Raw genomic sequence first — 15,268 nt, 5'->3', positions numbered from 1 at the left:
TTAAAAAAAAAAAAAAAAAAATACGAAAGCTCCTCCCGGTCTATTCGTCACAGCCGAAAGGCATTATGGGCAATGTGGTTCATTAGTGCCCTACCCCAAAACATTCCTGTTAGTTATAAAATATTGCTGGTTTTTTATTTAATTTTTTTTACAGCACAATGCTTCAGATGTCATATCAGTTAAATAAATAAAAATTCAAAGTAGTGCTTTTAGTGCTGTCAAAAGATTAATCGCGATTAATCGCATCCAAAATAAAAGTCTTTGTTTGCATAATATATACTGTGTATATTTATTAAATACACACATGTGTGTATATATTTAAGAAAAATATGTTACGTTTATATATTAAATATATATTTAATATAAAATAGAAGAATATAAATGTTTATACTTGTAATTATTTTCAAAATATATACTGTATGTGTGTGTATTTATGTATACCAAATATACACAGTACACATAGATATATTATGTAAATAAAAACTTTTATTTTGGATGCGATTAATCGTTTGACAGCACTAAAAAATACACACACATACAGTATATGTTTTGAAAATATTTACAAGCATATATTTATATTCATTTAATTTATATTATATATATATATATATATATATATATATAAACATACATTTTTAAAAAATCTATACATGCACGTGCGTGTGTACTTATATACACAGTATGCACATATTATGTAAATAAAAACTTTTATTTTGGATGCGACTAATCGCGATTAATCGTTTGACAGCACTGGTGTTTTTAAATAGATACAGACAGCAGCAGCAGCAACAACAACAACAATACTAATAACAATCAGACTAAGGTGGTTTGCTGGTCTCGAAGCAGAGTTTGAGTAAGTGTGAGCAGAGTCAGATGTCTGACTGAGCGGCTAGCATTAGCAGCTAACACACTCACACACACACACACACACACGCCGGCTCCCTCTACAGCTGCTGTAAAACACACCACGCACTCCGCACAGACCCCTGTAAAACACACACCAGCGTCGTCAGATCAGGGCTAGACTGGCTCGGGCTTGTTGTTAGCGCAGAACAGAGCGAAGATGATCAAGCTTTTCTCGCTGAAGCAGCAGAAGAAGGACGAGGAGTCCGCGGGAGGACCGCGAGCCGGAGCCGGCGGGAAGAAGGCGAGCGCGGCCCAGCTGCGGATACAGAAGGGTACGAGAACCACACCACCACCACAACCTTTATTTATATCACACACACAGAGAGAGAGAAAGAGAGAGAGAGAGAGAGACATTCAGTGCAGCTCGGTCGTGCTTTCAGTCCAGACTGTTTACAGACGTGTTCTCGTTACGGTGAGGAGTGAAGGAGGAGAGCGAAACTAGCATTAGCCGCCGCGCTAACTCCTATTAGCGCACTCTTAGTTAGTCTGCGCTGTTTTATTGTTATTATACTCGATGTTTGGGAACTTTAGAGCAGTCGCAGGGAGTGAAGCTCCTGTCTAAAGTCACACATCACGGGAGAAACGCTGGTTTTCTGTCAGAGCAAACTAACGAGTTTCTTTCACAGTCATAACATTGAGGCCTAGAGTTTGAGTATCAGCCTCGTAACGACTCTCCGTCCGTCTGTATTGAGCTTCACACCTGGACAGATGTGGGCCAGCATCTGCTCTGTTTGGAGAGTCTGTCAGTTTGTAAGCAGTCAGGTAACACATTCATCTGCTGCTTTGACCCCGTCTGGACTCTTGACAGTTCAGTGAGGAGATGACTGGAGGAAACCTGCTCATCAGGTTATGACTCAAGCATTAGAATAAGCTCAAGGGATAGTTGACCCAGAAATGACCACTCTTCCCAGCATTTACTCTACCTTTCGTTTATCTTCAAAACACACATTGAGGGCATTTTAATAAAACCTGAGAGATTTATGTCCCTCCATTCAAAGTTCATTTCACCCAAATGTTAACGCCTCAAAAAGTACAAGAAAAAACAAGTCTTTCTGACATGAATCCTTATGAATTGAGTGGTTTTCTGAAAACACACAACGGTTCAAACTAGCACATATAAACATTGAGCTCATTGTGTCTAATGATGTGTGTGGATCAGAGTTTATTCCTGAGTAAGAGCCTACATTAAATCTGTTCATATAAAGCGATCGTGTCTCCTGCGTTACTGTGACCGTGTCTGATGAATGTTTTGAAGCGTTGGACTGGTTCGGTCGTCTCGGATGCTTTCAGACGGAGGGATGCTGCTGATGCTGGAGCAGTGCGAGCACTACATAGATTCACTCCTTCTGAAATTACGTTTAGGAAGAACAAAATTAAGTAGTTAACAAGTCATTAAATGCATAAAATGTATTTAAATACATAGAATGTATTTTTTGGGCAAGTTTTGGATTTACTCGTGTATTTATGTAAGTTTCTGAAAAGCCCAATAGTGTCATTATTTAGTTCGTTGGTTCAGTTCAGATCACCATTTTTGCTTTTCTCAGTTTATTAAGCAGAATTGCCTGAGGGACATTATTTATCCTGAAAGCGTTACATTTTTAGTTGCTATTTGCATTATTGCATTTGTTGCTTTGCATTAGTAACAAGCCTCCACAAGCACCGAGGTTGCCAGATGTCAAGACTTTAAATCCCTCAATCAGAGTTTTTTTCTTAAATCGGTACATTTAATAATGGCGTGATTATCAGAGCACAAAGGCTGCGATTTAATTAAATAAAAATATGCCCTGCGTGTTTTACAGTGTTTTGGGTGCGCAGTCACTTTGAATGAGCAGGACTCACAAAACAGCATGTGTGAAGCACACCACTGTGCTTTTATGAAACACATTCACAATTTGAGTCAGAAAAAATTGCAATTAGAGTTTCTTGACTCGTGCAGCGCAACTGTAAACAAAGTAGCACTTGCTTAACATTTTGAATGTGAATTATTGATCAGTTGGCCTTCAGTTTTTTCATTCCAGATGGCCATTAATTAATATCGTTTAAAGGTGCTGTAAGTAAGTTTTTGACCTGTACTAAGGCAAAAAAATATCATAACACATTTGCAGATATTAAAGGGATAGTTCACCCAAAAATTAAAATTCTGTCATCGTTTACTCATCCTCAAGTAGTTCCAAACCTGTATGAATGTCTTTGTTCTGCTGAACACAAAGGAAGATATTCTGAAGAATGTGGGAAACAGAGCAGTTCTGGGGCACCGTTGACTTCCATAGTATTTTTTTTCCCTACTATGGAAGTCAATGGTGCCCCAAAACAGCCTGGTTACAAACTTTCTTCAAAATATCTTCCTTTGTGTTCAGCAGAACAAACACATTCATACAGGTTTGGAACTACTTGAGGGGGAGTAAACGATGACAGAATTTAAATGTTTGGGTGAACTCTTCCTTTAAGGAGACATTCTAGGTTCACACACTTGTTTCTCTGAAAAACAACACTACATCAGTTATTCTGCTGAGAAATGTGTGTTCAGTGCCAGAATGTCTGTTTTTGTTTTGGTCTGTGTGACTCCGCCCACTGACAGCTTACCCAATAGTATTTCAACACCCCGGGTTGCCAGTGGGTGGAAAACACAGCACATTGAAGCCAAGCAAGCAAACTGGGTCAAAGATCCCAGATTCTACCGACCTAAAAAGCCTGGGCGTCCATCCAAAACAACGCACTCCAATATTCTGAATTTGGACTGCAGTACTCGCTTCAACCGCTAGCTGTCTATATTACCTTGCAGCGTGACTAGCTGAAATATTGCTGAGATTCACTCTTACATAAACAAACACGCATGTAAACACGACGGCTTTATCACGATCACTAAAAAGCTCAGATCTCTCAAAAGTCCTAATTCACTCTTCTGCTAATTACATTTTTTTTAAGAAGCGCACCTACTGAGCAGAAATCCCACCGTCAGTCAAGGGTCATGTCTCCAGTCTGAACGATTGGGCTCTCTGATCAGATCATAACAAAACCTTCATGATGAACGCTGCGCCGCTTGTCGTTGTGCGAGCGCATGGCATCATGTCTGTGTGAAAGTGAAAGTAATGCTGCTGCTGTTTGTTCTGTGTCAGACATCAATGAGCTGAACCTGCCAAAGACGTGTGAGATCGTGTTCCCCGACCAAGACGACCTGCTCAACTTCAAGCTCATCATCTCCCCAGACGAGGTCTGCCGGCTTCCCTCTCTCTGACCGTCTCTGTGTCTCTCAGTGCTGATCCGAACACACAGCATCGACTCGGACTCCATGAACACAGCACAGATCACTCGCGCTCAGGGTCGGGGATCGAAAATCAACTCCAATTCCAGAATCCCATACTTGTTGTAAAGTTCAAATTTAACTCGCCTATCGATTTCTGTGTGCGCATGTTTTTGTGAAAAGGAGCCGTTAAAAATGCATTTGTCTTTGAATCGTTCATTTAAAAACACTGATTCATGCAGTAATGAAACGAGTAAATCTTCAGTGAATCATTCCATGAGATTTTTAGTCGTCTAATATTTTTCCTTCAGAATTCAAAAATAAAATTCTCAATTTATCCAGAAGCGTGCAGCTCTATGTTGCACACAAACAGCTCTTAATCGAGGCCAGCTTTTTGTGTAGCCTGCCATTTTTTTGTTTATGGTATTCAGCAGCAATTAAATGTTTTGCAAAAAGACACACAAAGTAAATATGTGACTATGGAGCACAAAACCAGTCATTTATGCATCATCTGAGAGCTGAATAAATAAGTTTTCCATTGATGTTTGTTAGGATCGGACAATATTTGGCTGAGATGCAGCTATTTGAAAATCTGGAATCTGAGGGTGCAAAAAAAATCTTCAAAAATTAGGTTTTGATATATTTACAGTAGGAAATTTACTACATATCTGCATGGAACATGTTCTTTACTTGATATCCTAATGATATTAAAGAAAAATCAATAATTTTGACCCATACAATGTATCGTTGGCTATTGCTACAGATATACCCGAGCGACTTCAGACTGGTGTTGTGCTCCAGGGACACACATGTTTTGGTATCTAAATATTAGGCTTTTTTTGACCACACTGGAATGGATGAGCAGAATGTGAGTTGGAGTTGATGTTCTCTCTGATGCTGTGGTTATACAGGCGTGCCAGCGGATCTGTGCTGTTGCTCATGACGAGTCCTCTCATAGCAGCATGTTACTCCGTCTGATATCAACCATGAGCATTTATCATTTTCTGTATTGTTCTTTTGCAGGGTTTCTATAAAGGTGGGAAATTTGTCTTCAGTTTTAAGGTAAACAGCAACTCGGGTTCTGTGAACACTCAACTAAAGACCCACGCCAGATCAGTACCTAACAATGTAATAATATAAGAGTGAGCAGATCCAAATCTAGCAGTAGTTCTTGAGAACTGGGATGTGTTTGTTTTTAGGCCTCAAAATGTAAAAATTCAGATTCATTCAAGTACACAGAATAAAAAGCCAGGATCTACAGAGCGCAGCAGAAAGGGATTTCATTTCATTTGAAATATCTTTGGTAATGTTTTCACATGGGTCTGAAGCATGGAGATAATATTATAATAGCTTAAAAAAGAGTTTAACGTGATTAAAAAACAGATAACTCTGAAATGTAAAAATGAACACTGTACATGCAGAAATGCTATGTTTGGGTGACATGTCTTCAGTTACTTCAGTTTGTTTTGGGCACGTCTGTGGACAGCTATACCTCTGAGGACCCCTCAGGACTTCCTGTTTCTTACTCGCGCGTCAGACCTGATACGTCTGTATTTTCTGCTGCCACAGCCATAAACAGTGAAAACCCTATCTGTAAAATTGGTAGATTAGCATGGAATTGAACACAGGCTTAATTTAATTAGCTTAAAACAAGATAGATGCAGGTGCTTTAATTAAGAGCGTGGAATTTTGTCAAATTCTGTGATTTTTGTTTAGAAAATGTAATACGATCAATTTCAAAAGCTGTTTGATTAACCAGTACAAAGAAAATACTGTCACAAATGGAAAAAAGACACATTTCCTGATTTGTTTGTATGTTTAGTTTAGCTGCTGTAGTCCCAGTTCTCAGGTGATTGTATGTGTCAGTATAGAAGACGCCCGGTGAACGACGAGCACGTCTCCACTCAGATCAGGTCCAGCACTGCAGGAAAACACACACGAGCACATCTGGAACAGCAGTGTTACGACACGCTGAAGCTTAAATCTCTTATGCCACGATAACGTAATGACTTGTCATCAATGTAATATTTTTTCACCCTTTAGTTAGCCAAGCTGTGTACGTTTCTTTTCGAGTCTGTTCTTTAACAAGCTTTTTATCTTACTAATGACAGTTTGTTTTGTACATGTTTGTTTATTTCTTTAATTGTCATTTTCAGATGTATTTGAAGTGCTCCGTCAGAGCTGACACGTTTGGTCACGGCATTATTTTTGCTTTAAAATAGCATACTTGTACTGAAAACTAACCAGTTCTAGTCGTTGTAAATGATCTTTTCTCTCTTCAGCAGTGATTAAAGTTCAGGTGTTTTTCTTCCAGGTAGGACAGGGATACCCTCACGACCCTCCTAAAGTAAAATGTGAAACCATGGTCTATCACCCCAACATTGACCTCGAAGGCAACGTCTGTCTAAATATTTTGAGGTATTGTGTGCACTCTTACACATTGGGTGTTATGATGTGATAACGAGGATTTGTCATGTCAGTGCTGTCCAGTCCCGGGTCTTGTGGGAAGGATAGTGGAGTCATGGTTATTCACAAAACATCACATCTCACCACTGAGAGTTCTCCTGAAGCAGTAACAGCTTTCTCTTAAAACCTATTCACAGAGCTGCTGAGGAACAGAGAGAAGTCTTCAGCTCAGAGTAAATAAGGGGGCGGGGCTGAGCGCGTTGCTATGGGTGATGTCAGCACGCTTATTAACTATGCACACAGTGATTGGCTGATATTTATTCATAGAAATATTCTCTTACATGTGTGTCAGCCTCTTACGTGTGTGCTTCTCATAATTAGTGAATATGCATATAAAACAGCCTTTTAATTAGTAGAATAACCACGGCTGATAGTAAGACATGCAAACGTAAAAGAAAACCAAACTGGAGGCAAGAACATGTTAATTCTTGCCCAGCTGATTAATGAAAACAAGGATATAATCAAAGGAACATTTAGAGTTGGGATAACCTCCAAACCCAAAGGAGATACCTTTTTAAGAGCTCATTATCGTCAAATGTTTGTAAAATGTTTACGTTCAGAGGCAGATTGCCGGCATCAGCTGTTTCAGGATAGTTTGTGGTTTGGTCTCAGTGACAGTCTGCTGCACAGTTTTACTTTCTAAGACAAAATATTCACTGCCCTGCAACATAAAATGAAATGCTCTTGTTTTATTTTGTTATTTTTGTATAATTTTTGGACCACATAAATTGCTGCTTCTAAGATGTTAGAAACAGTAGTTTTCATTTGGTCTGGTGATCAGAAGCTGTCACCATATCGGTTACCGGTTCATTAATCGGTTATTAAACGTTATAATCGTTCATTTTATTAAGGCAACAGAGGTTTTATTAGAATAACCTAAAAGCATGTCACCTATATGAGTGATTTCATTTCATCATAATATACATCACAATCTAGTTATTCTTGATGGAAATATGGTTTTTATGATGACAATTTTAAATTCCAGGGAAATTTGACAGTTCTCAGTATTCTTGATATTCTTGAATTTTTGATATCAAAGTAAAAATACTATGTTTTTATAGGTCAAATGTTTTCACACAATTAGTGAAGACGAGTAAGCAGTCTGTATAAAATAAGAGCAAAGAAGCAACCCATCAGTAGGATGTGAATGTAATGAATCTGGATTAAGGGTGTAACGGTACACACATCCGGTGCGCTCCGTGATCATCTCTTCCTCCTTACTGATAGTTTTAACGCAAAATAAACCTGAATGAACATCTCACGCCTCGCGTAATCACTCAATCAGTGTTTCAACCACGGAAACACGTCAAAACAAAATGTCACACAGCATTTAATTTACCAAGTCATCAGCGTCCACAGCTCGATATTTGCTAGAGGCATCAAGTGTAGAGAAGAGCATTTCACCAAATATTAGACTATATACTCATTATATTTTACTTTACCTGTCTTAATTATGTTTAAGTAAATATGTTATGAAACATGTTATGACAGCCACTGTGTAAATGATTATATTTCAACAACAAATTGAAATTGTATCATTTAGAAGTTAATTTAAAAACTGCATTCTGATAAATTTACGTTTGCATACAATTTTTTTTATTTTTTTTATGTTGAGTGCTGATTATTATTTTTTTAAATAAATAGCAATGGGATTTACGTTTGGGCTCTGTAGTTAATTGTAACTTTATAGTAATGTAAAAGGGCTCCCTATAGTAGAGCATAAGCTGAGGTAGTTTTCTGCCCCTAAGAACATTTATAATTGAATTTATTTAAAGAAAAAGCTATTTGTTCAGTTACCCACTGTTTAATAAAAAAAAAATTAAGCTTTTCCCCAGCTGTACCGAACCGGTACGTAGCGAAGCATCGTGTTTGTGTAGGTTACAGATCTCCCGTGTGTCTGATTGAGCTCGGTCAGTAGCAGACCTCAGGACTCCAGCACACCAGACATCTCCTGCTCCGTTACTCAGTCAACATCCACGGGCCACAACACTATATGCAGAACATTCAGTGTGCTTTGATGCTTATCCTGTAGGGATGGACTTAAAACTGTATCACGATATTTTCTGGTATTTCTTGTGATAACAATATCAATGACGATAATTCGTATACATCCACTGAGAGACAAAAAAATAAAAATAGGGTGTTGTGAGCACAGATGTGATGTAATGTCATTTTCACTCATACTGGACTCCAGAGGGCGCCCTCGTGCAGAAACTCCACATGTGCATCACAGAAGTAATAACTGATGACGTTCCAGGACATCCCTAATATGGACAGAGACATCCAGCTATCGCTGTGTAAAAAGAAGATAGAAACGCTTAAACTGATCAAACATGAAGACAATAAACACACAACAATATATGGTTTATCTGTGTTTTTCAAGCCATCTTGGGTATTTTTTATACTTATAAGTATTGCATTTATAATGCAATGCTAATCGACATAGGATTTCTGCCTCATTCTGTGACATGAAACCAGCTCTGGTCACAAAAATAAGTTATTTAAATCACTCGACTGATGTTATAAAGTGCATTTGGACTAACACCGTGTCCTAACTACACGCGACGCGACAAGCAGTTTGTGCATCTATATAATTATATAATAATAATATATATAATTCTCTATTATAGATCAGGGGTCCACAGCAGCCGTGACACAATCAATCAAATATCACAGCCAATCAGAGGCGTGTGTGGGCGGAGCCTCTCTGGAAGCACTCTGCACTCACAACGAAAGACATATAATCTACTTTATAAATATTAAACCTTGTTAACATTATTAAAAGTACATGCTGAGTGACTGATAACATCTCTGTTATAGAATACACTCTTTGGATCGCAGTGAGTTCAGTTTCAAAAGACATGTTTGCTCTGTTTATTTTCGAGATCTGAGGTAAACTGTCTGTTGTTGCCTTCAGTATGGCTATAAATACCACGCAGTATGACATTCAAACTCACATTAGTCACGTTTAACATTGAATAAAGCACACAATCAGTACCTGAGATTATCTACTGTCCAGCTGCGACGTCGCGGGAAATAGAAACCGTTTCTAAAATTGAAATTTCATGTGTCGCGGCTAGTTAGGACAAAACCTCTGATTAACAAAGATGCGTGTTAGGACACAGTGTAAAAGTTTGTCATATATCTCTTTGTTGGACAACAGGTTTGTAAACGGGCTCATACGGTAGAAACTTGGGCAATTGTTGAAGTATCAGGGTGTGCTCCTGAAATTCAACGTTGCTCTTTCTGTTTCAGAGAAGACTGGAAGCCAGTGTTGACGATTAACTCCATCATATACGGACTACAGTATCTGTTCCTCGTAAGTTCAGCTGCATTGTGTTTAGGTCCCAGTGACACGAACCTCAAACCCTGCTGAGTTCGTCTGGTTTATTTTCTCTGGGTCTCTCGTTGGCGTTCATTAACTCCAGCTGGTTTGTGTGGTCTCTGTGTGTTCCTCCTCCAGGAGCCCAATCCTGAAGACCCCCTGAACAAAGAGGCAGCGGAGGTCCTGCAGACGAACCGGCGGCTCTTCGAGCAGAACGTCCAGCGGTCGCTGCGCGGCGGATACGTGGGCGCCACCTACTTCGAGCGCTGTCTCAAATAGTCCCGCGCCGCCGGCCCTTACATCCCAGAATGCATTTATCGTTTACATGCGCTGAGACGCACTGACCGACACACTGACCGCACACAGGAGGGGGGGGTTTGAGGAGCTCGGGAAGGCCGGTCAGTGATTGTTGCTCAGAGAATTCAGTCGTATTTTGCCACTATGCTGGTACCCACTGTTTATTTTTGCTGAGATTCACATGCTAACTTATCCTCCCACTCACAGAGAGACCCCTGCGACAGATCGTTACACTTGTATTCATTACCCAGGCTTGAGGACTCGATCCGCCTGGGCTTCGGCCAAACTGCCTCGAGTCGCTCATATTCAACTAGTCACTCATTTTTACGTTCGCGAAAAAAGACGCGTGCAGCGTCGCCTTCGACCAATTCTGATTGCGTTGACAAATTGATACCCCGCTGAAGCTAGAGACCGGTTAACACGAGATCGACGGGATCCGTCTGCAAATTGGGCTGTTGTGAGCTTGGGAGGCTTACGATGTTTTGCTATAGTTTTCCTGGTTGGGAATGGGTGGGATCGGATTTTCTCGAGGAGGATCGTCGTAGGGTTAGGAAGGGTTGCGTACAATGTTACAATTCTGTTGTGTATATTGAAATCCCAGTTGTTCACGATGACTGCAATATGAATTATGTTAAATAAAATATTGACTTGAATGCCTACATTTTAAGATTAGTGTAAACTACAACAGCAGATTGTCTTTAAAAAAAAAAACCAACAAAAAAACAGCAACAATAAAATGTTTTATCTGACCTGGACGTTGATGTGCCTCTGCGTCAGCACACTTGCACTGATGATCTCTGGACGCTCAGAACCGGTCGAGCTAAGATAAAAATCCCATTTCTCTTTGCTTATCCAACTCTCAGAGCTAGCTAACTGATTTGAAAAAGCCTTTGATATCTGGGTCACTCTCTGGAAAATGTCTTCTATTTGATTTTTAAAATGTTTCTTCTGTAAGACGAGCTCAGGATGTGACGGCAGAAAGAGGGAACGGAGACATTACAAGCTTGAACGTAGTCGAATAATCTGCAACAAGATACAGAAGTCCTACAGTTACAAACCTACGTCTTACAACTCTCAGATGCTGTTTTCCCGTCAGCTCAGCAGCCGCAGGATTGTGGGATATCATGTGCTGCCTTCAGAAATCCATCGGATGACCGTGTCTCAGGATTTGGACGGGCTTCTGGATGCTGATCAGATTCAGACAGATAACTGAATGAATGCTGTAGACATCTGCCGTTCACGTGTGCGAGGTGCAAAAGCAGTGCAGTTTCACCATGCCTTCATTACAAACCGCTTTAGTCGAAGCCAGCTGGTATTTGGGTTAACACATTGGTGTATTGGTTTTGAACTGAATGATATATGAAAAGTTTATTCCTTCATATCCCTAGTGAAAACTAAATATGCTAAGATGTATTTGAAATACATTTATGTCATGCCAGGTATACTACAAATTCAGTTGCATATTTATGTACTTGATCAAATACCCTGCAATTGTACTTTTGCTATACTAAACTATAAGTCTGCTAGATTGGAACAACTAATTTTGTACTTAATGCACTTTAATTGTGTGGAAGTAGTGCTGAAGTCCAGCTAGAGATATACTGAAGTATATATTGTGCTAAACTGGAACTACTGCAAGTGTGCTTCAGGTACACTTCAAATATCTCGCATTTAAAATCATACAGTCCTCATCAAGAGTGACATTAAAACACATTTAGGCTTAATATTAAAATATTGTGCATTGTACACAAGTAGTACTCCAAGTAAAGTTTAATTATAATATTTATATTAGTAAGTCTCCAGCAATATGTCAGTAAATATGTTAATAGATTTAAACTATTCTTAGTATAGAATAAATGTAGTGTAAGTATACAGTATATACACACGTGGTCAGAATTGTTGGCACCCTTGGTAAATATGATCAAAGAAGGCTGTGAAAATTAATCTGCATTGTTAATCATTTTGATCTTTAATCTTAAAAATTCAAAAAATCTAACCTTTCATTGGATAATAAGAATTTAAAATGGGGGGAAATATCATTATGAAATAAATGTCTTTCTCAAATACGTGTTGGCCACAATTAACGGCACCCTTTTATTCAATACTTTTTGAAACCTCCGTTTGCCAGTTTAACAGCTCTAAATGTTCTCCTATAATGCCTGATGAGGTTAGAGACACCTGACGAGAGATCAGAGACCATTCCTTCATCCAGAATCACTCCAGACCCTTTAGATTCACAGCTTCTTCTCTTCAGGTCACTCATGTTCTGCAGGGTTCAGGTCAGAGGACTGGAATGACCAGCAGAAGCTTGGTTTTGTGCTCAGTGACACATTTTGTGTTGTTTTTGAGGTTTGTGTTTGGATTATTGTACGGTTGGAAGATCCAAACATTATAAGATTTCTAACAGAGTCAGTCACTTATTGATTTTTTTATCTGTTGGTATTTGATAGAATCCATGATGCCATGCAGCAGAAATATAGGCCACAACATCACAAATACAGCAGTATATTTCATTGTACACATGGGGTACTTTTTAAACCCATCTTGAGTGTTTGCTGACAAAAAGCTCATTTTTTAGTTTCATCTGACCATAGAAGCCAGTCCCGTTTGAAGCTCCAGTCGTGTCTGATAACTGAATATGCTGGAGTATGTTTTTGGATGAGCGAGGAGCATTCTTCTTGAAACATGTGCTGATGTAGCTGCTGTTTGACTATTTATTTTTAAGGTTTTCTGACCCCGAGACTCAACTATTTTCTGCAATTCTCCAGCTGTGGTCCTCGGAGAGTCTTTAGCCGCTCAAACTCTCCTCCTCAGCGTGCATTAGGACGATATAGACACACGTCCTCTTCCAGGCAGTTTCCTAACATTTTATGTTGATTGTAAATTCTTAATTATTGCTCTGATGGTGGAGATGGGAATTTTCACTGCTCTAGCTCTTTTCTTAAAGCCACTTCACTAATTTGTGAAGCTCAATTATCTTTTGCTGCACATCAGAAATATATTCTTTGGTTTTTCTCATTGTGATGATGATTAAAGGGAATTTGGGCTTTGTTTTCCCTCCTATTTATATTTCTGTGAAACAGGAAGCCATGGCTGGATAATTTCATGTTCATAATCACCCTGGAGTGCTCAGAATTGTGAATACCCTGCTAAAAAAAAAAACAATAGAAGCCCAATAGAAACCATCACAGAAATTCCAGTGGTTTCCATTAAAATACCATTATAAACCATTAGCTTTTTCCAGTAAAACCATTACAAAATTCCTTTTTGTAGTGTGTTTTGGGCATTTTTCCTTTAACATCCCACCAATAGAATCCATCACATACCAGTAGACACTATTACAGTTTCCATTCAAACCATTAAATCCATTACATTTTCTGTTGTGTTTTGTGCAGGGTTCTATTGTTTGTTTTCAGCAGGGTATGAATGGAATATACTTCAGAGATATTTTATTCATAAGATTTTCTAGGGGTGCCAATAATTGTGTCCAACGTGTATTTTTTAAAATAAAAGATCAGAAGGATTAACAATGCACATTTATTTCCACAGCCTTCTTTGATCATATTTACCATGGGTACCAACAATTCTGACCACGTGTGTGTGTGTGTGTGTGTTTATATATATTAACTAGGGATCACCATATAGTATTTAAGGGGAAATGGAGAAAAGTGTATCAGTGTGGTTTAAATACAAATAACATGGCAGGACACACGTTATTGCTTTCCATGTGTCAGTTACCTGCAAACTAAATGCAGTAAATCTGTCTCGGCCTCTTATTTTATTTAATTTTCATTTGCTTCACTACATTTCAAAGCATCATATGTAACCGTTTTGCCGTTCACACATCCCGGTTGTGTTATTTTGACGGGTGTAACTCGTGACCCCGCAGATGTCGAGCGGGAAGAATCATTCTTTGGGTAAATCAGCTCACAACCTGCACTGGGTGATTGATTTGTGATCGGAGCGAGTGGTTCGGTCTGACTCCGTGATCCAGGAACGAGTGGAATCTGAGCTCAAGAGTGCTCCGAAGAATTCATGGCTCTGTCCCAAACCGCCATCGATGCACTCACAGTGAGGTCAGCTCGTGATCTCTCATCCACAGATAATACAATGCTAGGATAACAATCAGCTTGAAGCATGTCTTGATAACAGCAACCAGTGTCGGGTTCATTACTCAAAAAATGTGATTTATTACCTGTTACTAGTTACTCCTTTCAAAAGTAATATTATTACAGTACTTATTACTTTCTGGCCACAGTAATTAGTTACACTACTACATTGCCTTTCCTTCAGGCCCACAGAAGTTGTAATTGTGTATCTTAACCAAAATATTCTTCTGAAATATTTCTAACAAATATATTTCTGCCTCATCATTTGACCAAACGCTCAGTGATGTTTAATAAAAGTGTTGTATTATTCTCATTGTGTAGCTTGAAACTAACTGTAGTTATAATTTCTGTTATCAATATACAATTATATTTCATGATGTATTTTATCAAAAGAAATCGCGTAAGTTCATGAGAAAATGTTTTGTTTTCTAAAAAGTGTTTTTTAATTTTTGTTAATTCTAGTAATATAATTGATCAGGACCATGAGGGTAACCCGTGTAATACCAGAGTAAAGTGCCACAACTTACACGTCAGTGTATCATTTCTGCTCAGAATCAATGTAATGCAATATTTCCATCCTCTGAATCCGAGCTCTGCTGAAAATGATGAAAATAAATCTAGGAATTATTGGATTGTTGGACTTCAAGTCAGTAGGGGTCGAGGCATCAAAAGCAACGAGCTGTTTTATGGATAGTAACTGTAATATTATTACCGAAATCTTAGGTAACACTTTATTTTAAGGTGTCCTTGTGACACGTTACACATAATAAATGAAGACATCTTTACATGTTATATCTAAATTGTATCCAGATTTCTCTGATAGATCTTCTCAAACATTTTTTGAATAATTTTTAACTAAATATTGTGAAGTATTTTTAAACGTAATTCCCAAATCTTGTTAGATGTGTAAAAATGAAAAGGGAG

The 15,268-nt window shown here is 38.6% G+C and overlaps 1 protein-coding gene across 1 annotated transcript; it reads left to right on the top strand.

Annotated features, from left to right (window-relative positions):
• Positions 1-777: 777 nt before the first annotated feature.
• ube2m (ubiquitin conjugating enzyme E2 M) lies at positions 778-10,984 on the top strand. The gene is made up of 6 exons (XM_058754414.1): positions 778-1,178; positions 4,023-4,117; positions 5,171-5,209; positions 6,462-6,565; positions 9,869-9,932; positions 10,077-10,984. Exons 1-6 carry the CDS (start codon positions 1,064-1,066, stop codon positions 10,215-10,217), a joined length of 558 nt encoding a protein of 185 aa, XP_058610397.1. The 5' UTR covers positions 778-1,063; the 3' UTR covers positions 10,218-10,984.
• Positions 10,985-15,268: the final 4,284 nt, after the last annotated feature.

The sequence above is a fragment of the Onychostoma macrolepis genome, chromosome 19, assembly GCF_012432095.1.
Source record: "Onychostoma macrolepis isolate SWU-2019 chromosome 19, ASM1243209v1, whole genome shotgun sequence".
In the NCBI taxonomy this organism is placed as follows: Eukaryota; Metazoa; Chordata; class Actinopteri; order Cypriniformes; family Cyprinidae; genus Onychostoma; species Onychostoma macrolepis.
The sequence above is the reverse complement of the archived record's forward strand: the minus strand, read 5'-3'. Positions and strand labels throughout refer to the sequence as shown.